The sequence below is a fragment of the Danio rerio genome, chromosome 7, assembly GCF_052040795.2.
Source record: "Danio rerio strain M-AB ecotype USA chromosome 7, GRCz13ab, whole genome shotgun sequence".
Classification (NCBI taxonomy): Eukaryota; Metazoa; Chordata; class Actinopteri; order Cypriniformes; family Danionidae; genus Danio; species Danio rerio.
Window position 1 is genome coordinate 18634099 of NC_141027.1, and position 25992 is coordinate 18660090.

General features: G+C 37.2%; 1 protein-coding gene, 1 long non-coding RNA gene and 1 other non-coding gene across 4 annotated transcripts in view; all 3 read right to left on the bottom strand.

Moving 5' to 3' along the window:
* The window catches only part of dtx4a (deltex 4, E3 ubiquitin ligase a), a 58977-nt gene that overhangs the window by 21203 nt on the left and 11782 nt on the right, over nt 1-25992 (bottom strand). The window contains 3 exon segments of one of the 2 annotated variants that reach the window (NM_001127308.1): nt 14681-15659; nt 19023-19240; nt 21459-21785. In NM_001127308.1, the coding sequence (NP_001120780.1) occupies nt 14681-15659; nt 19023-19233 (1190 nt within the window). In that variant the 5' untranslated portion in view covers nt 19234-19240; nt 21459-21785. 2 annotated transcript variants of the gene reach the window in all.
* LOC147843085 (uncharacterized) lies at nt 1023-6144 on the bottom strand. Its single transcript, XR_015495486.1, has 2 exons — nt 2334-6144; nt 1023-1264 (listed from the first exon to the last, which is right to left on the bottom strand). It is a non-coding gene; the product is annotated as an uncharacterized LOC147843085 (long non-coding RNA).
* On the bottom strand, nt 22057-22128 carry trnaa-cgc (transfer RNA alanine (anticodon CGC)). Its single transcript has one exon. It is a non-coding gene; the product is annotated as a tRNA-Ala (tRNA).

Here is a 25992-nt window from a genome sequence, read left to right on the forward strand (position 1 = left end):
AGAAAAAGAGATAAATCTGGAAATTCAGTCCAAAAGTGGAAATGTGAGGCTAAGGTGAAATGTAATATAATTTTGTAATATTATGTATTCCTATTCATGCTGGATAACCTTGAAAAAGTGCAAACATCTAAAAAATTTCTTAAAGATTGAAATGTCAAGGCTTTTAATTTAAATGACATCTTTCTTTCAACAGGTTCAGACTTTCAGATGTCAATGTAATTAAGTGTGAATACAATTTGGAGACGGTTACATAAAGCATAAAGCTTTTTATTCTCACCAAGTCTGCATTTGATCAAGCAAATACAGCAGTAGTGTTAACTATTATTGCGAATTCAACTGTATTTTTAGATGTAATGAAGTCCTATAAAGGTAAAGCTGAATTTTCAGCATCATTCTTCAGTCTTCGGTGTCACAAGATCTTTTTAAAAGATTTTAAAATGCATATTTGCTTCTTAAGCAAAGTGTATTATTTTTAGGCTTGCTCATTTCGATTAATTTTCTCACTTATCGAATATTAACAGTTAACTGGTCAGATCAATATTAAATTAATATTTAATTAAAAAGATAATTGACGTGTCTATTTTGTGTCTGACACATTAAAAATAGCATTTTAAAATACTGATTTATCTTAACATGCGAACATATTAACAACAGAGCATCTTCACGCACCTGCAGTGTGCCCAACAGCATAGAAATAATGAATAAAATAAATAAAAAGAATAAAATAAACTGGCCTGCCCTAAATATTTTCACTTAAATTACAATTTTAGATTATAAAACAAAAACACTGATTGAATCCTTTTTTACCCCAATCATGTTTTTTTCCCCGTCAAATTATAATATCAGGCTACCTTAAATCGATCGCTCCACAGAAAATAGACCTATGCATTCAATTAAAGCTCCACTCTAATTCTTATATCACAAGCCTCTGTCAACATTTTTAATACAAGTCATAAAAGATTAAAGATTATGTCTTGATCATCTGATTTTACCATGTGCTTGTGTTTTTATTTCCTCTTTCATGTGCACGCACTGCATGTGATGAAAAACAATGCCAAGGCTCATGCAGGATGTTGACTTTTCGTAACGTATAGGCTACTATAGCATATATCAATTTTGTTGTTTATATGTGATATTGCATTAATTTGCATAAAATGTGCTATAAAATGAAAGCCTCAGTTTGTCATTATGCAAAAATCAAGCAAAACTTTGGATTTGTTTGACTCGTAAATTATGTAGGCTATTTTAAAAATGGATACTACAACTAGGGTTGTAACGGTATGAATTTTTCACGGTATGATAATCGTCTAAAACAATACCACGGTTTGACGGTTTCGCGGTATACGGTATGTTACAAATGTTACAAAATAATAGAACAGTGAAGCAAATTTGACTTTTTCCAAATAATATATTTTTTAGTTACTATAAACAACACCACTTACAATGAACAAATAAAAAAATAAGAAAATAATAAATAATGTGTCAAAGTCCAAATAAAGTCCAAATAAACATGGTGCAAATCCTCAGTAAAAAATAGATATAAATATTTACTATACTATAAATAGTTACATAACGAAACTAGATTCAATATGGAACATCCTTAGGTTTTATGTGCCAGCATGGATATGGTTGTCTATCGATATGGATTTGGATATGGTTGTCTGCAATGCAGACAAACAGCTGCACCTTCATTTGTGTCTTTTGAAAACAGCAAGAGCAGCAGTTCGTCTTTGCTGTGTCACTGTTTTGTCATGTTTCTGTGCTGCTGTGCATGCAAAAGTACTTAGTATGAGAATTATTTCATGCAAAACTTTTTTTTTTGCGTTTTATTTAGCCGCGCATAAATGCATGCCTATCTCTCATTCCGTGTTGTTCAAAAAGCTTGGTCCACAAACAAAAGCGAAACCTATGCTTATTGGTTGTGATATAGCGAGTTTGAACCAATCTGGGCATGGAGGAGGGACAATGCATCAATGTATCATGTCTGGTTTGTCCGGAGACACAGTGACGAGCGTGTCTTTGTCAAATCAGCGTTGTCAAATGTTGATGACGTAACCGCACTGATTCCGGAGCCTCTGAAAGTCCGCGTTATGTGATACAGCACTGGAAAGCTGAGACTCTCTTCTTTATGCCAATCTTTGAATTGTATGAATCGGATCAGCGGATCAAAAGTTATTAAACATTTAAGAGCAATACTTATTTTTAGCCGCGGGCGGCTGTCTCGGTCTTTAAGGGTTAAAACCGTTGATATGCAATTGTTCATGGTATGATAATCGTGCACGTTCAAATCGTGGTAAACCGTCATACCGGTATATTGTTACAACCCTAACTACAACTAATAACTGTAATTTTCCAAATGGAAAAAAGGTTGGTTTGCTGGTTGTACACTAAATCATCATTAGCCTATTTGTTGAGTTTATGACGCAGATCCAGGCCATCAGCATCAGCGCTGGTTTAATATCAACTCGTCTGTGTCAAGCAACATCCTTCTTTCATCTTGCTTCTTTGGTAAAACACGTCTGTAGGCATGTGTGGTTGCACGTGTTACTGTACCGCTGGATAACCTTAAAGGGCACATTGTTTACCCCTTTTTTATGATTTAATGTGAATAGTATGGTTCTTTTGAGTGTGCCAGTTTAGGTTGAGTTAAATATACTGTTCAGATTTTTTATTATAATGTGTTATAAAGTGTTATTTTGGGTGTGTGTACAGTACACAGGTCGCTGTTTTAGGGGTGTGTTGCTTCACATTAAAATTTGTTTCAAATTCCCGCCCAACGTAACAAGGGGGCGGAGCCAAGAGCTCTGTGTTTGGCAACAGTCAGACAGAGAAGCAGCATGAGTGAGAGGATCACCCTTCAGCTGTACATGTACGAGTAGGACACAGACCAAGCAGAGAGTAAACAATAACTTTTGTCTTTGTATAGTTTTACAGCCAACTGTGTGCTAGTTTAAAGTTCCGAGCTTGTACAACGAGACTAATAACCACACACACTGAATTAACTTTGACTGAGGCACCGGATGACCTGCTTAGATCCACGACACTGCACACCAGACACGGACATTCGCATGTTATTTAAAATGAAACTATTCAGATGGAGCTCTGTGGCGCAGCAGAAACATGAAGTGTCCCGAATCGTGGCTGGGCGCAGGGGACAGCCGCCGACTTGAAGCGCCGTTGTGTGTACCCTGATAGAAACCTATGTTTAAAATTCTAAAATGAATGGCGCTGCGTGGCGCGACGTTATGCATCGCCGAGCGTCACTTCTGGTGTGCAACCTGGATGTAAGTTTGTTATTTTATTTCCAATGGAGCGACACTCACGTAAGGCGCTGCACCTAGTTACGATCACACTCACAGAGAGCTTCTGTGACCGCGAGAAATGCAAATGGCTAAAGTTTAAGGTAGACGCAATGAAAGGTACACTAGTTGGCAAACCTACCTACAAACAATCTAAGTTACAAACAATAATTCCGATTACATCGATCATGCGGTGAATTCTGATTTTGTGTTGAGCCCAATGAGCCTTACATCTAAAAACAGAGCAGGGGTGTTTCTTTAGTGACATGGCTTTGACTCACACGCTGAAAATGGCGGACGTGAAACAACAAACTGAGGATATGGTGACCCGTGCCTGTCAATCAATATTGGTGGGCGGGGAGACAGTACTCCTACGTCAAATTGAGGTCGATCTAAAAACCACTGTAATTGGTCCACCGTTTTTATGTTAATAAATTGAAAAAAAAAAGGACTGGGTGTGTTTATATCACCGCAATATGACTGTCTATACACTATACTTACACACATGTCTGTCCAAAGTAGATTTTTCACCATAGGTGCCCTTAATAGTGCTAACATTTTAAACATACCATACCACCTGTTAACAAATCTGTTGCACATCAGGTGCCGATCACAGCGAATGTGCCTTTCCGTTCCCAAAACACGAGGTGCACCACACTGCCTTATTTTTTCCCGGTCAAGAAAAAAAGAAGCACGGTACGTCTTTTATGAAACGACTGAATCCGATGGTCTATTGTGCGCGAGTGTTGTAATACGTAAATGTATATGTAACCGTACTTGATGTCATTCCTGTCACTTATGATTAATTTAACGCATCCTTGGTGAATATTGTCTTAATTTCTTCACACACACAAAAAAAAACTGGTACAAACCTTTGACTGTGTACTTTAAAGATAAAACTGTATTTATTATTCTCTCTAACCAAATACGAAACTGTTGTAAGATATATTTAGTAGATGATGCTATGAAATCATGATTGCCAAGACGTCTCTAGGTATGCGCATGCAAATCTAAACCTCATTCCGATACTTATCAGTATTCCAGAGCGCACCACTGAATACGTTGGCTCAGTTGACTTTTTCAAGGCTCACTCCTCATCCTAGTCATATGCCACTATGCATAAACCTAAATCTGCGCTCCTTCACTTTCTGAGACAGACGCTTGTGTCTACAGGACGACGTCTGAGTCCCACACACACTCAAAACAAACACTTGCTCAATCAAGCAACTATTCCCAAACCTCCTTCTCACAGACTAGCCAATCTTCTCCCCCTCCTCTGTCTTTCCACTGACAGTCCCCCCTTTAACTGCATTGTGTTGCAAATGCAAAACCCAAGCTGCCGACTGCCAACAAAGGTTGCCTTGGATATGCACTCGGCGCACACACACGCTCTCGAAAAAACACTCACACAATGGAGCCAAAGGGGCCCCCAGGAATGAGCGGAGCCTGGGAACAGGGGAACGGGGAGAAGGCGGAGGGGCTTTAATGAACGAGACTGACCTGTTGACACTCATGGTGGACTCCCATCGACCAGCAACGTCTAGAAAGCTTCCTTTCATTAACTATTCTCTCGCCTTCTCGCATGGAAGCCACAGGACACAAGGGTTCTCATCTGTGGTAAATGGGAATGTCTTGGATAGACTTTGTTTATTGTGTAAATGAATATTTTTTATTTAGTGAAGGTGGTCAGAAGTGACAGTAAAGAGATTTATTATGAAATATTTAATTAATTGAATATAATTAACCAACACAATCTCGCAGCAACTCGTAACTTTATGATTTATTGGTTAATTCATATAAATGTATGATGTCATTCATATAATTTAGTACAATTTGATTATCCCCCAGTGATGGGTGCGGTTAGGGGTGGGGTTGGGTGCCACACCTTTTTAAAATCGTACATTTTTGTACTACTGTACTTATTAAAAAATTAAGGCTGATTTATACTACTGTGTCGAGCGATCGGCGTGACCAGTGTTAATTTTGACAGCATTTTTAAATTTAATTTTAGTCTTCGTCTTTTGACTAAAAGTCCATTTTAGTTATATTTTAGTCTTCTCAATCATTCTAGTTTTTGTTGACTAAATTTCATAAAATTTTAAACGACTAAATCTACTCTAGATTTAGTTGACTAAAATATATTTGGTTTAATTTAATGTAATTTAATTAAAATATTTTATGCATTTGTTTATGCAAAATACTCTTAAACTTAAAATGAAATAAACTGTCCTATTACAATATGGAATATAGCTTTCCCATTGTAAAGCTACGCGTTGGCAATCAATCCACATGTAAGAACAGTAGCCATCTGAAAACGCAGGATTGTATGATTATTTAGCAAACCCTTTATTTTAATGTAATGTATCGCATCCTGCGTATACTGTGGATCAGTTAGTTTTCAAATGTGTGTGTATGTGTCATGTGTCACCAAGATTAATTCTGATTGGATATTTTCCAAAAAAAGTCCCTCAATCATGTTCTTGTCTCGTATTTATTAGTCAACGAAAATTCAAGTGTATTTATATTATAATTGTCGTCATCATCGCTTAATTTTTATTTCGTTTTCATCGGTAGAAATAAGTGTCACAAAAATTATGGCAAAAATTGCAAACAAAAACTTCTGCGCGCTGTGTGTTGCTCTACAATAACAATTTTGAAATGCTAGCTGACAGTAGGTTTTTATGTTCCTCAATGACGAGTTTCTTCAAGGTTATGTTTTTTCAGAACGCTAAAAGTAGCTAAAACTCGCTCATTCAGAGGCGGGAACCAGCGAACGTGTAACAACTTTAATCATAAGGTAAACACAAAACAAAAAGTTCTATCTGAAGCTCCGTCACTGGACTCGACACTTGTAAACACTCGCTTCATCAGCTCATGGCTCTCTGCATTGCCCGCAATCCTGAGCGTTACCAAGCCGACCAATCACAGCGCTTGCGCTATGCATTGTTGCAACATGTAGTTTTAAATTTTTTGACGTGCGCATCAACGTTGGCGTCAGCCACTGCGAGGGCTATGCAACCATGCACACGCTGCAGAAGTATAAATCAGCCTTTAACCACTAAACAGACGTTTCCTCGTGAGATCAGGCCAAATAAACTCAACAAATCCTAAAAAGGACTTTATCATGGTAGCCAAAATTAGTTGCATCCAGCACAATGGTTTAAAATATTCATAACCTTAAGCAAGCAGCTTAACAAGCAGCGAATCAGCATATTAAAAGGATTTCTGAAAGGTCATGTGACACTGAAACATAGCCTTACCGTCACACGACAAACAATTTTTTTTAACAATACAAATACAACACGGTTATTTTATATTGTAATAATACAAACAATATTTCTGTTTTCTTCATTTTTTTGTCTTTACCAAATAAGTGCTGCCCTGGTGAGCACAAGAGACTTCTTTCAAAAATATTGTAAAATTAAATCTTTTTACGCATTTGGTCTGTTTGTTTACATAATAAATGTAATATGGGTACTGAAAATGCTTTTTTTTTTCGTGTAAACACCCAATACAGGAACAGGAATGACAAGAAGTGAAGTTCGATAGAGAAAGGGGGCTGAGATCAGGAAAGGTCCGTAAGTTGGGACTTGAACTCAGGACACCCGAAGCACTGCTGTGCTCTATGTCAGCACATATCCCAGTAGGCAATCAGTGCTGACCAATTCGGTAATCTTTAAAAAACACTTTAAGCAATGCCATGTGTATTCACAGTATGTTTTAGATATGTAGACATGCACAGTTCGTGTTGATTTAAAATGCAAGTGTAAACAAACATATACAACACTGGTAGAGTACATGGTTGTGCAGGTACTGCTCAAGAATTTGCGCTTTTACAATGTAGATTGTGTCAAAGCAGCTTAACATAGATGAAGTTGAAATAAAAACTGCTTCAGGCCAGTTTTTCGTGTGAAATGAAGCTAGGTTAAGTTCAGTGTCATATAAATGGCACTGCTGAAAGCCAAAACACTGTAGAACAAATCCAACGATGTGCAGCCCCACAAGTCCAAACCTCTTGTGCAGATTTTTACAAAAATATTACAATCAACTATGGCGACAATCAGTCTTTAAAGGGTGTTTTAAAAAGAGACCTGGGATGAACAAGCCCACAAAGAGCTAATCTTCGATTTAGGTTTATGATCAAGGTGATAGTGCCATCTACTGGCCTGGCATATACAGCTTTTTGGTAGTTTTCACTGATATGGGAAAACACAAACTGTTTTTTGACAATGTTGTCAAGTAAATATAGCCTAAACAAAGCAGCTCTTACACAGTCTGAAAAAAAATCTTTAAAAAGTTCTAAGCAAATTTGTGCTGCTTATAATTTCTGCAGAGGAAAAACAATTTTGCTGTATCCAGTATCATTTACTTGAACAATACAACACACAACATTTCTCTTTGTTGTCATGAATGTAAGCATTTGCCAAGGTTGTGGATTAAAAGTATATTTAAGTTTAGTTTCTTAAACAGACCTGGGTCCCGTTTCAGAAAGGAGGTTAAGTGAAAAACTCAGAGTATGCTAACCCTGAAATGAGAGAAACTCTGGGATTTCTGCTTCAAAATGGCAGGTTTGTCAAACTCGAGAAAGCAGGCTAAGTCTAGCTTGTTTCTGAAAGAGAAGTAACTACCATGGTAACTTACTATGAACCTAACCTGGTCAGGAGTTTTATTCTCTAAACTTTTATCAGCAGCAGGGTGGATTACTTTCACAGCCTCCTCACGGGCCTTCCCAAAAAGACAGTCAGACAGTTGCAGCTCATCCAGAACGCTGCGGCCAGGATTCAGCTTCCAGAAATGATCAGATGTGCTCCAACATTAGGCTCAAATTGATACTGAAAACACATCTGTTTAGCTGTACCTTTCCTGAATGAGCACTGTGCTACGTCCGACAGATCGCACTGTTTTTCTCTTCTTTTTTATTCTTTTATAACCTGTTTTGACACATTAGCTGTTCTTTTAATCATTTTTATTTTTAGTTTTTATTTTTCTTATACTTGTCTCTTTTATTCTTGTTTATGTAAAGCACTTTGAATTGCCACTGTATATGAAATGTGCTATATAAATAAACTTGCCTTGTCTAAACTCTGAGTTTCTGTCAGTCCCCTCCCCTTTTTTAAAGACGAGGTGACATTTCTCGCCTAAGCCTTAGTCCTTCATTGCCTACTTTTCAGTCACACAAAGAACAAAGTTACAAGAATGGCTTGTCCTATAGTGGGAAAATTACAATTAGATTCAATACCATAGTTTAAGTCTTACCTTTGATATAACTGCAAAAAATAAATAATTTTTTTTAATTCACTGACCTTCAACAGGGACATGTACTGTAGCTAGATTAATGGGATCATTACTCGTTCTAAAAACTTTTTTAGTGCTGCTTACATTCTAAATGTCATTTCGACCTCTACCACTTGATCAGTAAAAATACAGACACACAAGTGCACTTTATTATTATTTATTTATTTATTTATTGCCACATTAGCCACTTATGGCTATTTCGTGGCAAAATGGATATACATAAAATATTACATGATAAAAACAAATTCGTATTACACTAAAAGTTACTTAGGGTGCTTTCACACCTACACTTTTGTTTCGGAACGTGTCTCGTTTGCCCAGTTAGCGCGGTTTGTTTGGCATATGTGAACAGGGCAATCGCGCTCTGTTCCACACCAAAGTAATCGCTCCGAGATTGCTTGAATGAGGTAGTCTCGGCTCGATTGAAACGAACCCTGGAGCGGTTCGATTGCAGTGAGAAAGCGATCCGATCCGAGCGCGGTTATATCACAGTGTTTTATGGATATGTAATAGGCTTATGGCTATATGAATAGAGAATTATGAGTATGGCGGGAAGTTTCGCGAGTCTCCGGATGCCCGCAAACGAGCGATGATCTTCAGGTAATCTCGCGTCTCTCTCCCGGTCCTCAAATAGGCATCGTCGCGCACCCTTCTCACCCCTCTCCACCGCATCTCTCCTCAGACACGTCGCGCGCGCACCCTGTCAATCACCACCAAACCACCACCTCTCCTGACAGCTGAGCGGGACGCTGCAAAATAAACCCTGACACTCTGACCAATGTGAGGAGAGTTAACTCACACGTGACTTGTTTTAGCTCTTTTGGTCCGATTAGAAACTTTGCAGTGTGAAAGCGAACCGCTCCAAGAGCAAAGAGCAACAATGTAACAATTGTAATCTCTGTTTCGGAACAACTGAATCGATTCACAGGTGTGAAAGCACCCTTAGACAAATATATAAAATATAAATAAAATTCAAAAATTTATTTAAAGTTGTATATGATTGTTCAGTTCAATTTTTGATAAATAATTTAAAACTCTTCCTGGTGTTACCTTTTTAAAAATGTCCATTAAAGTATTCTCCTTATAAAAATTGTCTAATAGAATCTGAATTTCTACATTCCAACAAAATATGTTTTATAGTAAGAGCAGCCTGGCAGTAATTACATTTAGGTGATTCTTCGCTATTCAGTAAATATAAATGTGTCAAAAGTGCACTTTTAAATCTATTAAAAAAACTAAACTTTAGACATTTTATCCTAAACTGATCAACGTGTGTAAAAGTGGGAACCTTAAATTAAACATTTCCACTGAACATTAAGTTACAGTTAGACATTATGCATTCTTGTTTTGTCAAATGTGTTGTAAAAACTATGCAGTAGTGTATTTTATGTAACTTAATGCAATTACATCTGAAATAACTTCAAAATTATGGTCAATTCCCCAGTTTTTTCAAGTGAAAAGTCCAAACGTCACACATTACATTGCTTATTTTTTAATTATAAAAAAAGCTGATCTCTTTTTTTCCAGATGCTGCCATCGTGACTCGTTATATCTGCACTCCACTGATAATGCTTTTTTATAGCCGTGGTGTGCATGCCTAACTCTGAATAGTCTACTCAAACTTAATTGACCCAACTCAGATCAGCTGTTCAGAAACAGAAAACTCAAGTTTAAACTCCAAGATGGTTGAACCTCCTTACTGAAACAGGCCCCTGTCCTTTTGCTTCTGAAGATCTTAATGCATCTTGCCATGGGTAATAATTTGGTTGTGACTGTATGTATTTCTGACTCTCAAATTGCCTGTAGTCACCGACTTGCAATTAAATACTAACTTAATAAGTACACAGGCTTAACAACAAAAAACTTTTTTTATCTTAAAGGTTTACACTAGGGCTGTGCGATTTGGGGAAAATATCTAACTGAATTTTTTTTGACAGATATTGCGATTTCAATTTGCAACTTAAATTGTTTTAAGCTTCAGCTAAATAATCTGTATTGTAGCTTCTAACTGCTAAAATGCAGTGAGTGTTAAGTTAAGTTAAAAAAGGAACTGAAAAGATGTAACTCACTCCAACATTAATTCAAAGCAAACACTCATTTTTCTCTAGAGCAAACTGCAAGCACAAATAAAAAGACCTTACCTTTCTGTAAAGAAGTTGAACTCAAATTAGGAAGATAGTGTAGCTTATTATACAAACAAAAAAATATATAATTATAAAAATACAGAACACTCAGCAAAGCGCCTTTCTGTTGCTTATATTGTCTAAAAACAAAATAATTATCACAGATGCTACACAAAATATCACATATGGTTAAAATATGCGCGAGACGGAAGAGTATATCCCCTATCCAGCATTTGGATGAGGTTTATAAATCCCTCTTCAGTCACTACATTAAAAGGCACCGTGTCTTTAGCGAGGTTATGTCTTTAGCTATGGTTATGTCTTTAGCGAGACGTGAGTTATGGCGTCAGTTATCTCCTGGTGCCTTTGTGATGTTTTTTCATACAGTGTGACAGCCGCAAACAACTCTAAAATTGTACGTTGCTGTTGCTTGCTACTAGATTCAGCGTCACTGGCAATTATTTTACGATGACTTATTAGCAAGACACTCCTCATATAGCCACCTGTGGTGCTTTTTTTAGGTGCTGGTTGTTGTATTTCCATGTGCTGTGGCAACAATTCTGCGACAGCTCTTACAAATTACCATTTTTTGTTCAGTGTCTGTGACTTTGACACCAAAATACATCATCATCCCACTCTATGCGCTTTCCTGTTTGTTTTATTGTGGACGTTCCGCATTAGCTTAATTTTGATAGGGCGGAACGAAAGTATGCTCACTTAATTGGCTAGTAAGACTAACACACACAAACGGCAATCACACATTTTCTCTGTGTGGGGAAATTAAATCATATACATTTCATTTTACAGCCTCTTGCGATTAGCTAATCATAACGTTTCAAATTTCGATTCCGATTTGATTTTGATTAAATGCACAGCTCTAGTTTACACCTTGCAATGAAACACTGACTGTCATGTTAGAAATTAAAACAAATGTCCTTTGAAATGGAAACCGTGGTTGACTGATCGGTCATCACATCATAGGCCCTTCTAGTGGTTATCACTAGAAAATGTGAGAATTCTGATATACCAAGTACTAAGTTCTGGATGCAATGGTAAAAATGTAAAACAATTTAGGCTTGCAGCAGTGTAAGAAAACGCCTTTAAAACAAAAACAGTACAGGCCAGCTGTGTTTTTTTAACAGCACTAAATGTTCTTACTTTTAACAGGTGTCAACTTTTCAATTAATCTTGAAAAACAAGATAACCAAACAACTTCCTTCTCTTGACCAAAATAAACTAAAACAGAAGTGAAACCGTTTCATATCACAGCACAGGCCTACATGTACACAGTAAACAAATTAACTACTAATCAAACCCTTTATGTTCACAAAAGTCAACACATGGGCTGTATTGGTTTTAAGTTCTCAGTTGTCATATTTATGTTACAGTCTATTACCAAAGGTGAACCGTATTCTGAAAAGAGTGATAAATCTTAGCCAGTGTCCCCATCTCAGAGTGACAGTCTCTCTGTATATAGTCCAGGTTTTGACTTCTGGGGCAGCAGAGGCTGAAATCGAGCTAAAGATTTAACAATCTCATCTTGTTCCAAGCAGTGATATAAGCCCAAAATCTGCTCCATGCCAGAATGTTAAAACATCATCTATTGTCAATAGTGAAATGATGCATGAGCCACAGCTCAGAAGACACTTGTAGAGCATGCGGCAAATCTGATCAACTGGAAACACAAGCAAAATCTGCATTGGAAACTGACATTTCCAACTGAAATGCCAGCAAAAAGAAATTCAACTACATTTTTACTCAGCACTGCTAAGTAACAAACAAATCAACTTCTCATACACAACTGTTCAAAAGTAAGATTTTTTTCTAAATGTTTTTAATTGTGCGTTAAATAAATTTTGCAAACATTTGAAAGCACCAAAACAAAAACAACCTAACAACATCTCACCCTTTTTTATATCTCCACTATAATTGCTAGACATGCCTCTTTTTGCTTATTGCTCCAATGTGGTCAACTACATTTTTCAAATATTGCTTAATATGTCTTTAAGTTGGTATGGTTTTGAAAATGTTTTTTTTTTATTTAACAGAAAGGGTAATACTGTGAAATGTTATCCTGTGATGACAAATTTGAACCTTACTCCAATCCTCACTTTCGAAAATCATTTAGTTTTAGAATAAAAATGATCCATGTCCACGCTGGCGTTTCATCTAGCATTTCTGAAAAGACTTCCGTCCACACTACACCGCTGAAAACGCACATCACGTGACCACACACACACACTCTGTCATGCACACATCTGAGCTCCAGGCAGTCAGTAGGTGCTTTGAGCACAAAACTCCAAAGAGTAGCGCACGTCGGAGAGTTCAACAAGGATATACAGCTGGATCGTGTCTCACTATAGTTGATAAAGGTGATATTTAATTCATCTTGTTGCTATCGAACGACTCTTCATTCTTTTAAATCTATCAGGTAACGTGTCACAGCATCAGTACACTGCTTCAATCTTTCGCTTTTATCCTTGTACCTAATAATTTTAGTGAAAACCTCAGATACCACTGGTTGGTTCCTGTTGGTTTTGCACCTTTTTTACCAACCAAGTTTGTTGACGCCATTATAATGACAAAGATCACATGCCAGAGTCCTGCAGAAAAAGTGATTGACAGGTGACAATTTGTGTTTAACTTATCTTTATTTGGTTATGGATAAAACAAAAACCATGCGGGTCAGATAGTTGAAACGGTAGGCTAAAAATAATTAATTTGTTATGAATTAATTAATTATTTATAAATAATTAATTCACCGCCACCTACAATGACGATTCCATTGTCCATCGTGATGTTTCACATTAGACATCGTACCATGCCAAATTAGTTGACATGGCCCAACCCTAATATATATATATATATATATATATATATATATATATATATATATATATATATATATATATATATATATATATATATATATATATAGTGCAGTGCCGCGGTAGGTAGTGCTGTCGCCTCACAGCAAGAAGGTCGCTCGGTCGAACCTCGGCTCAGTTGGCGTTTCTGTGTGGAGTTTGCATGTTCTCCCTGTGTTCACATGGGTTTCCTCTGGGTGCTCCGGTTTCCCCAACAGTCCCAAGACATGCAGTACAGGTGAAATGGGTAGACTAAATTATCCGTAGTGTATGAGTGTGTGTGTGTATGTGTGGATGTTTCCCAGGGATGGGTTGCAGCTGGAAGGGCATCCGCTGCGTAAAAACATGCTGGATAGGTTGGCGGTTCATTCCGCTGTGGCAGCCCGGATTGATAAAGGGACTAAGCCGACAAGAAAATGAATGAATGAATGTGTATAAACAGAGAGAGAAAGAGAGAATTTTAAAAAAATTATGTAACCATTGACTATAATAGTTTTTTTTTCTACTATTGAAGTTGATGGTTACAGGTTTCCAGCTTTCTTCAAAATGTTTTTAGTGTTTCTTTGTAAAAAAAAAAAAAAAAAAGAAAAGAAAAGAAAAAGAAAGAAACTCATAAAGGTTTGGAACTTACAGGAGAGTAATTAGAGTGAGTACATTACCATTTTGGGAGGAACAATGCCTTCAATACTATTTAAAACGTCCTTTTTTTAATTCAAATATGGTTCACAGGTGGTTCCCAATCGACCTGTCTGTCACAGTAAGACTACCACAACACCATGATCTTAACCTTTATCTCTACACCAAAATCTCAGACAACCTGTCAGTGATTCATCAATTGTGACTATACTGGGATTCAGTATACAGTCATCGCAATCAGTGAACACTGTGGGTTTTTAAAACCATATCTTTGATGTGTAATATAATAAGCAGTGCTCACAAATTTGTGACTGTATTAAAACAAGTAGAGACATGAACCTTAAAAATCTTCTGCCATTCTTTTGTCACAGTCTAGGGTTACCAAATAGACATGACTGATCTTCAGAAAAAAAGAAGATTAAAAAAAATCTGACAGATGGCTCCAGTCATGATGACTTACCCTGATGCAATGAGTGCCCGTGACTGTGCCATTGCGATTCTCTGTAGGGCGGGACGGCTAAGACCAGCCAGACTACTGCGAGGCGGCACCGGGGCGGCACAAGCTGCTGACGCTGTCGACACAGGACCAAGAACACGAGCAGAGGGCGTGGGAGCACAGGTGGTCGCTGTAGATATAAGGGTGCTAGAGGGTGTAGGCGCTGTAGGGTTGGCCATGGAGGTGGTATGAGGTGTGGTTGATGGGGGCGGAGGTGGCGGTACAGTAGGTGGGGGAGGACGGTTGGAGGATATGGACAAAGCGGCAGTGGCTGAGCCCAACAGGGAGAGGGAGTGTCCGAAGCCTCCGCTAGCACCCGAAGTGGAGTTCCTATGTGGCGAGAGGACTCGGGAAAGGGAAGGAGGGTGAGGCAGGGTTAGCGAGTATGAGTGTCCTCTTGATGGAGCTTTGGGACTTGGTGGCTTGGGTATTGGCGGGGGTTTCCGCCCAAGAGTTTGTGCCATGCTTGGGGTCTTGACACCTAAGACTAACATACACTGCTGGCAGGAACACGGCTGACCCAGTGAAGTAATAGCAGAAGCTGGGAGCGCTCCACTGGGATAGGCACTGCCATTCCCTCCACTGACCCCTGAAACGCCCACACCCAACAGTCCACCACTTCCAGCGGATGACCACGCATGTGGTTTAGGAAGTGGGCCAGAGACTAGGGGGTATGCCAAGTCTGAGCGCCTCTGGATGCGCCGGCGCCGCTGCGTCTGTCCATTAATCTGTGTCATACTCTGCAGGTCTATGAGGTAGCAGAAGCCCAGCGGCGTTAAGTCCAGCCAGGGCTGCTGCCGGTCCCGAGCCGCCTGGATGGCGATGCTCACCTCGGTGTCGTACGGCGTCCATGAACCAGAGTCGTTCTCCCATTCCCACACCCAACCCTGGCCTGGAGCCGACCGTGGATCATAGAAACTTCGCCGCACAGGTCTTAGTGTACCTGCAAGGAAAAACAGAGATTAAAAATAAATAAATACCAACATCACAGATTATTCTTTTTAAAAACCCACAAATGTTTTGAAGAATAAAGATTCTATTCCTTTTCTCCATGCAACAAGTGGGCGCAGCCAATGAAACCTTATTGACTTGAGGCATGCGATTATTCTCTTGAATTGATTTTTAGACATAAAAACAGCTTGTTATGCTGCTTAATGTTGCAAATATGTATTTTGTAACTATATTATTTTTTACGTAGAGTCATAAACACGCTGTCTGTAGAGCAAGTAGTTTGACCGTTTTATTTCTAGTCATTTCTCCCACTGGCAACTAAATAATTTCTAAAACAATCACAATTCCACATCGCAGAATAATTGAAACAGTAATTTGTACAAAAGAAACAGGAAGTTCATGCAAACATGACAATTCCGTCATCATTAACCCACCCACATTTTTGCCAAAGTCATGAAACTACTAAATTTAAAAATAACTGGTCCTCTGAAACCAAAGACAGCCCACATCACACCTCTCTTTATTTCCGTTCACTGGCTACCAACTTCAGCTTTCATCAAGTTCAAGACACTGATGCTTGCTTGCAGAAAAGCCACAGGCTCGGCACCCTCCTACCTTTCACATGCACTTAGGAGTCCTTATCTCCTCCAGAAGGCTGCGGTTGGTAAATGAGCATCGCCATGTGGTAGCATCACAAAGAGGCACAAAAAATACTTTCCAGAACCTTTTCATTTGCTGTTCCTTAATGGTGCAATGAGCTTCCTGAACTTAACCAAATTTGCTAAATCTTGACAATAATGAACAACTGCCAACTCGTCTCTCCAAAGAGCACCTGACACTAATGAGCATCTGAAAAACTACTACTGGCACTTCTTGTAATTGGCATTTTATAATGAACCATTAGTTGTATCCGCAAATTACATTTTACAAATAAGCTCTAGTTGATCTACGTTGATTAATGTTTACACATGAACAGCCCAAATTAAATTCATTCTTCATATAACTGTTTTGTCTTGAAATCTTGGATTAACTGTTTCTACTGATTAAACTGTATGTATTAATTCAGGGAATCATAAATGTAATCATAAATGTAATTTCAATAACTTTTTAAGACTTTTTAAGGATCTTCTCAGAATATTTTAAGACCTCATCGCCGCTTCAAGTTCTAATCAGTATCAAACTTTTAACTTAATAAACAGCTGTCAATAAACAGTTGTTAATAAACAGTTACATAAATCAATGGAGCACAACCATGCAACAGAACTCAGATAAGCTCTAAAGAAACAAAGCTTGAAAGAATAAATTACGACGTTGTTTTCAGCGACAGGCTTCAGTCACTGTTTAAACTCATCTTTCTTCAACAAGGAGTACGCAAACTTACATTTTCCCATTCTGCTGTTTGTTTCGCTGTATGGTTTTACTACATGTGGAGAGCGTCACATCATCTTCCTGCATTTGTCGCAAATTACGTGACATTACCCGGATGGAGGAGCTTGGCCGGATGCGCCCTGTCCCGAACCAATCGTGTCGATCGAGCATGTGGTTGTTAATATTAAGAGAAAAATTATTATATACATGCTTTTTTGGAGTCAAACACTTTGGTCAACGGTTGAACAAAATTTAAGACCTCATAAAAATGTGATTAAGACTTTTTAATACCTTTTAAGGGCCTTAATTTTCCTAAAATTTTAACTTTTAATACTTTTTGAGACCCTGTGAACACCCTGTAGTTAAACTGCAAAACATTTGTATTACTTTTACTATGTATTTTTGCATGATACAAAAATTTTTGTATAAATTGTATGGATGCACCGATAGCAGTATCAGGTTGATAGTTGGTTAAAATACTCGTACTCATATTATACATAAAATTCCGATACCACTCAACTATTCCACTATGTGGATGTGATTTGTTGTTGAACCTGACTCCAATGTCTTAAAGTATTATTTAATTTAATATAAATTAATAGCTTAGTCCTTATAAACAATCCATTTATAAAATATACCATGTAAGCCTACTTTTTGATCACCTGACCTGCGGATTAACGGCAGGACTCGTGAATATAGCGAATAATCGCGCATAAAACCCAATAAAGAGAACTCAAACCAACTGAGTACTGTAAAACCCAATAAGTTGAGACAACTCAAACCGTTTGAGGAAACCGATTTCAACAAACCATTTGATTTTTAGGTTCATCTTTGCTACAGGCAAAAAATAAAACCTTTCAAATAAATTGCACTTTCATTGAAACCAAATCAAAGTATCGAAATCGGTACTTGGTATCATCAAGCACACAAAGGAATAGACTCGTACTTGTATTAGTTAGCAAAAAAAGTGGTATTGGTACATCCCTAATATTTATTTTTTTTACATATCAAGAGTTAGATAGCTTTAGTTCGAATGGTTTAAAGAGTCATACCTGAAACAAGATCCAACCCAAATTAAATCATCTCAGTTTCAATTTTCAGTGATATACATATTAACATGTCAAAGATGTCAGAGCGCTTGAGTGAGAGTTGTGACATTACCCTGAAAGTACGGAATAACTTTTGTTATGTCTTTCCAAAGCAACACATTTTAGACATAATAAAGCCTTGTTATGTCTGTTCCAGATTCCACAGTTCAACAGAACTATGTGCTTGTCCTTACAAACACTACAGTATAATTAGTCTCAAGAATTTGACAGTCCCTAAACTGCAACACAAAGGTTATCCATCCGACCCCCTTTCATGACCTCGCTCCACTGCCATTCATTTTTCCATCTCCTCCTCCCTCGTGTTTTTGGAGCCATGGGCCGCTACCCTTCGCCGACCCTATTCTCTCCATTCCTCCATCCTATTCTCTCTATTCCTCCATCTTCCCATGAAGTCTAGTCAGCCTTTGCACAATGGCCTTTGTCAGCATGGGTGATGGAGACTCCCAAAATTTCTGACAGCCAACAATCCACCTCTTTGTTCCGGCTTCACGTCGCCCCTTTTTAAGCTTCAAATAATTTCTTCCTTCTCGCCATTGACCCAAAAAAATAAATAAAATCATTAGTTGTTCACGCCAGAACCACTTGAACTCCACATTCATTGCAGGAGACATAACAAACAAGTGAGAATTAATAACATGCACTGATATCAGAGGCTGTTGCTGAAATGAAGGTTTCGAGGCCCAACCCAACCAAACAACACTGAGCTTTCATAAACATCTGCAGACGTTTGCTTTCATGTCTTCACACTCCAGACCTGAGATTATAAACTCGTTTGATTTATTTTAGAGCAAATGCACCCAAATTAAGAAATTACATGCAAAAGATGAGCAAGAGGCTGCATGATACAGTCACTTAGGATAAATGTTGTGGTCTCTCACCGGTGTCTTGCCGAAACTGGTGCATAGACTGCAGGTCAATGATGTACGGCGATAGACGTGAGTCGACCTGGCCCAGCACCACGCTCCCGGCGCCGCGAGGGTCGCTGCGGATCACCGCCTCGATGTGATGGGACACCGCTGGGCTGTAGGGTCGCCAGCGCCCGTGCTCGTTCAGCCATTCCCAGACGACCACGGCCGAGGCTAACAACATCTCATACCTACGCGGAGAAAAATAAAATCACGTCCACAACAATAACATCCGACAGCGCCTTGAATCTGTGCATTATTTTGCAGCGCCTAATTCCCGTGCACAGCAGCACAGGTGCGCTTATAAGCAAGCGATGCATTTGACCACAAAGAGAATGTTATGCAGCATGCTGTGGCAAGCCAGTTTAACGTTAATCCCTTCAAAACGAACAAGTATCCATATATTATTATAGTGCACTTTACGTTAGTTAGTAAGCGAAGTCACAATACATTGTTCATCTTTATTAATAACATGCGTTATCATTTTACTCACAAAGTAGGCCTTACATGCATACACAAGCATAAAGTAATACACTTACAATAGGCAGACACAAATATAGGAAAAAAGCAACATATGGTAATGACAATTGTACTTGAAGTTAAAAATATAAAGTAAATAAATACAATAAAAAAAATTATAAAAGTTTATACAACACAAACCTTTAAAGGGTTGCATTCACTGCTAAACCCAAACAGTTTAGGTAACTCAAATCATTTGAGGAAACCGATTGCAACAAACCATTTAGGTTGAAAAACTAATCCTAATGAGTGCTGTGAACTCAATCCATTTGAGTAAATGAAGCAATTTGAGCACAGTAAAACCCAATAAATGAAGAGGACTCAAACCAACAGAGTACTGTAAACACCAATAAGTTAAGGCAACTCAAACCATTTGAGTTCAAATACTAATCTCAACGAGTACTGTGAACTCACTCTATTTAAGCTGAAATAATCAGCTATTTAATAAACTCATTACCTTCAACACAGAGTTCAAAACTTATTACAAATGATTAGAATTAACATTCAGTCAATTTTGAGTTAACTACATTCATTTGATGAAGTTGACTGTTGGGTTGTACAATGTGCTATTGATTCAGTGAGTGATCATTGATATATTATGCAGCGTTATTATTAGATACTCTGGTATTCATTTAGGAGAGGGTGGTCTGCTATTAATAGAGATACAGTTTCACTTCACGACTGTGTATTCGGACCAATAATCTGACCAGTGATTTAAACTTATTGTTGAATTTTTAAAAATCAAATTAGTGACAATAGGAATATACCAGTTTACAGTTTAATACAGAGATGCCCAAAATAGGGCCCAAAGTTGGCCCATTGCAACCTTTGATATGGCCCACCAACTCATCTTTGTAGCTAAATGAGTGAGAATGATGGAGAGGGTTGGGGCTTTTATTACTGAGCAACAAAAAAATCTAACTGAAATTTAATGGTTCAATTAAATAATGTAAATGAATCAGATTTTTTTTAAATGTGAAAAATAAGTTATAATTTTTTTAAAATTGTATTAAATAAATTAGGCGATTACCCATGACAATATTTAGCACCAGCCCACTAGCCTCAATCAGTTTGGTTTTTGGCCCTCCATAAGAAAAAGTTTGGCCATTACTAGTTTAATAAGTATGCTGTCTATTGAACTGACAAGAAAAGTGTAAATTGAGGTAAAGTTGGTTTTATATTCGCACATTCCAACTTTCTTCTTGATAATATAATGTCAGAAAAGTATTCTTTCTAAATTCTAAATAGTGAAATCATATTAGCAGCCTATAGCCATTAAAGTACAACATTGTTTACAGCCAGATAAATAGTACTAATGTTATTTTGAAGTCATACTTACATGTGATTTCAGATCGAATGTTCAAAATAACAGTTTAAAATGATGGACTGTGCCAACTTTGTCTTAATAAACTGTAATGGATGTAGTAACAACTGAAATAAGAACTAGTAAATAGTAAATAAGCAGAATAACAGATAACTGTCTGCATATTTAACTACTAGGCCTAGAAAATTAATTGCAATATAGAAAAACGCGATTGAATCTGAATTCTATGTGCAATACATGTGAAAACAGCTTGCCACAGAATGTTGTGTTACATGCAAGACATTTTAGTAACGCGTTTCTTCTTCCATTGCATCCTTAAAATGACTAAACTCCTATGCAAATCAAACAATAATGATAATCTGCAAAGCGTGTAGAGCTCTTTAAATCTCATCATTAACATGCACTCTCTGTGAATATAAAATGGTAGCGGCTCATTTTGTGATGGTGGCTCGGTTACTTGTTTTATCTGTCAATTATCCACAACCTTTTTCTATCTGAAGATGCGATGCTAAGCAAAAGGCCTGTTTTCCCTAAAATGCGACGAATTGAGACATGCAAGCACTCACCAATAAGACAGCGTTCGTGTTTACTCGTTTGCATTCAAATCATTGAAGTAGGAGGTAATTCCTTGGGCGAATCCATCTTAACTTGAGCAAAAAGTATCCGTGCGATATAACAATAGTCCCAGATTTTTTTCTCTCTCTCTCTGAGGAAAATGCGAATTGAATTATTGCATTATGTTGCTTTGAAACGCACAGTCGACGCAATGCGCTGTTGTAGGTCTCCTACACGGCATGGCTCGTTTCGCCGACCGCCATGTAAAGACATTTAAATGTTATTCTTATTCTAGTAAGGAATGTGCAGGATTCTTCGATTGTTTGCGTGCGTCTGCATTCGGTCACGCCCACTGAGAGCGAAACTGACCAATGGGATGGCGACTCTTACGTCCACTGACGTGTAACCGACCAATGATTTGCAAAGGAGTGCAACTTCCGACTCAAGCGACTCCTCCCTCAAATCTTCACAAATGTTTGATTTTTCCCCCACGTATATAAAATATGTACATTCATCAATGCTCATTGTGTATAATTAGCATGCAGTAGTTTTTTTTGTTACTTGTTTGCATCAGATTTTTTTTTTCTTAAAAGTGAAATGAAAAGTAAGTGGAGATGCCGGGGATTGAACCCGGGACCTCATACATGCGAAGCATGCGCTCTACCACTGAGCTACATCCCCTTCTGTCAAACGCCCTGAAGACGCAGCTAAAGCCATATAACGGAAATGTAAAATTGTTGTCAGTCTTAACAAATTATGGGACATTTGTGGTACATTTACGGTATTCTGTTTCAGTCCCAGACCGGTTCTAACAATTTCCACCTAAGATATAACCGTAAAGTGTTGACTGGTTCAGGTGTGTCAGTTATATTTTACCTTTTTTTTTTTTTTTTTTTTTTTTATTGAATGCTTGAAAAACAATAACAACAAATGTCATGAATCAAACAGCAACAATCCAGGGGTTTTTAGTCATTTAGTCCAAGATAAGTGCCAAGTCCTTAATCAAAGTCCTCGTACGTATTGCTTTTAAGTTGGTTGATCCTTCAATACACTCAAAATACATTTTCATTTCAATTTTAAATTTAGGGAAAAAAGGTTTACACTTGCAAAACTTGCTCTTGTGAATATGAAATTTGTCCAACAAAAAAACAAGGTTCATGAAATAGGTATTATTTTCCTTTTCACAATCATAGAAACCAAAGATAACATTCTTATATGTAAATTCAAAATCTGCCTTCACATAAACTTTTATAAAATCAAGAACATCACACCAAAATGACATTGAATGAGGGCAAGTCCAAAATAAATGAACAGACGTCTCAGGATTCACTAAGCAAAATGAACAGTTGGTGTTAATATCATTCTTAAGTCTTTTAAGATTACACTTGTCTGGATAGCATCTATGAATCAGTTTAAAGGTAACTTCTCTTATTTTGTTTGTTATAAAAAATTTGTGGGGTAATGTCCAAACTTTCTTCCAGGAAATATCATTCACAAAACCATTCCAATATGACATTACATAAGGCACAGTAACAAAATCTTCCTGAAACAGGGCTCTTATTTTCTTATTGCATTTTGATTTAGATAAAGAATGGTAGTTTTTACCAATAAATGTTTTCCAAAGGTCCGCTGAATGAAAAGTAATTGGAAATGAAAGTCCTTTAAAAAGCATAAAAACACCTTGTGGAATAGCATCAGCAACAATAGCGAAGTCTTTTGGGCTTACGGGAATTCCGTGCTTAACTAAAAATTCAGAGTAGTTACAAAGTAAACCCCTATCGTTGAAAAGTTGAGACACATAAATTATATCATTTTTAAACCAGTTATTGAAGAATATAGATTTGTTTTTATACAAGATGTTCTTGTTATTCCAAATTATATATGAATGAGGTGTAAAATTGTGTTTAAATATGAGGGACCAATTTAATAACATTTGCCTATGAAAATGGGACAATTTTATGGGGATTTTCAAAATATTATAATTACAGATTAATAAAAATATTAATCCACCTAATTTGGAAAAAATTACATTAGGGATCAGATTCCATATAGACAATGGGTTATTGAGACAGTTCTTTATATAATTTATTTTAAAGGTATTGTTTGATGTTGTGAAATCAAGAAAGTTTAAGCCTCCTTTCTCTACAGTATTCCCGAGTACAGATTTCCTAATAAAATGAGTTTTATTCTTCCAAACAAAGTTAAGGAGCATAGTATCAATTTTTTTAAGAGTGGCTGAATCAACATTTAAGGAGAGAGCAGCGTATGTTCAGTTATATTTTACCTGAAACTAGCAGGCAGAAATGAGAAGCATCACTTTCATAACCCCGATGATGCTTCTTGTTGCGTGGTGGTCAAACTATTTCATTCATTCATTCATTCATTCATTCATTCATTCATTCATTCATTCATTTTCTTTTCGGCTTAGTCCCTTTATTAATCAGTGGTCGCCACAGCAGAATGAACCATCTTTATTTTGTTTATTTTAGAGAAATTAATGTACGTATTATTGTTAAATAATATGTTTATTTAATATTTTAAAGTTATGTTGACAGGGGTAACCACCAGAGTTGGAAGTAATGCATTAGTAACGCGAGTTACGTAAGTTACTAATATACTTTTCTAAGTAACGAGTAAAGTAACGTATTACTTTTAAAAATTAAGTAATAATATTTGAGTCATTTTTAAAAAAAAATGTAATGCAAGTTACTTTTTAGATAAGTTAATTTGCTTTTAAAAAATAAATTGCTGAATTGAAACTAGTGTTGAATCCCACACGCGATGAGAGAATGCAGGAACAGACAGAAAGGAAGATGGCAGAGCCTTACATTTCTGCAATGGAAAAATTATTTTGAACACATGGAAGGAACGAAAGATTTTCTGAATGTACAATGATTTTACTTTTTAATAAGACAAAAAGAAGCCTCGGCTGGGTCAGTTGGCAATTCTGTATGGAGTTTGCATATTCTCCCCGTGTTCACGTGGGTTTCCTCCGGGTGCTCCGGAGGAAAGACATGAGGTACAGGTGAATTGGGCAAATTGTATGTCGTGTATGTGTGTGAATGAGTGTATGGGTGTTTCCCAGGGATGGGTTGCAGCTGGAAGGGTATCTGCTGTGTAAAACATATGCTAGGTAAGTTGGTGGTTCATTCCGCTGACGCAATCCCAGATTAATAAAGGACTAAGCCGACAAGAAAATAAATGAATAAGACAAAAAGTACAAAAATAGTCGCATTATAATTTTTATTAATCTCTGCTCTGCTTTATTAATCTAAAGCTCTGTGGTCAGAATGTTCTCCAAAGATAACTTTATCCCACATATTTTTTAAATGTTTGTTTGTTTTTTAAGGTAAATAAAGGTTGTATAGTGTGCTGTTAATTGCAAATCTCCTCTATTTAAAAAAATAAGTCCCCTGCAAGTTCTAAAAGAGAACAAGCCAGGTAAGAAAAAGTACGGCAAAAGTAACTCAAAAGTAACATAACACATTACTTACCATAAGACATAACTAAATAATGCAAGTAGTTTTGTTTTTGGAGAGTAACTTGGTATTTTAATGAATTACTACAAAAGTAACTTTCTTCAACACTGTTTATAACCTTCTGGTGCTGCTCACTTTGTTTATCTGGGAGAAATCAATGTACTTATCATTCATTCATTTTCTTCTTGGCTTAGTCCCTTTATTATTCTGATGTCACCACAGCGGAATGAACCGTCAACTTATCCAGCATAGGTTTTACGCAGCCGATGTCCTTCCAGCTGCAACCCATCTCTGGGTAACATCCATACACACTTATACACTACGGACAATTTAGCCTACCCAATTAACCTGCACTGCATGTCTTTGGACTGTGGGGGAAACCAGAGCACCCAGAGGAAACCCACGCGAACAGGGAGAACATGCAAACTCCACACAGAAACGCCTACTGACTCAGCCGAGGCTCAAACCAGCGACCTTCTTGCTGTGGGGCGACAGCACTACCTACTGCACCACTGCGTTGCCCAATGTACTATTGTTGAATAATTCATTTATTCAATCATTTAAAGTTTTATGATGACAGTAGAAACCTATTTTTAAAAGCAAACAGGAAATGAAACATGACCCCAGACTACTAAACCAGTTTTGTGTGTTCTTGTCAATTTTGAAAATTGAGATTTGTGCATTATCTGAAAGATGTATAAATAAGTTTTTAATTTATTTTTACTCTTATATAACAGGACAACATTTGGCCAAGATAAATCTGTGTGAAAATCTGTAATCTGAGGGTTCAAACAAATCAAAATACTTAGAAAATTGTACAACTGAGAAAAGTTGACCAAATTAAGTTATAAGCACATTACTAATCAACGTTTTTATATGTTTGAAAATGTACAAAATATGTACTTATTTACTTGACATTCTAATGATTTTTGGCATAAAAAAAAATATTTTGACCCGTACAATACACTGTAAAAAATGTACAGATTTTTTACAACAAGTTACTGTAATTTTTCACATTAAATTACATTAGTATCTCTTCAGAGTATTTAACTGTAAAAATTCACAG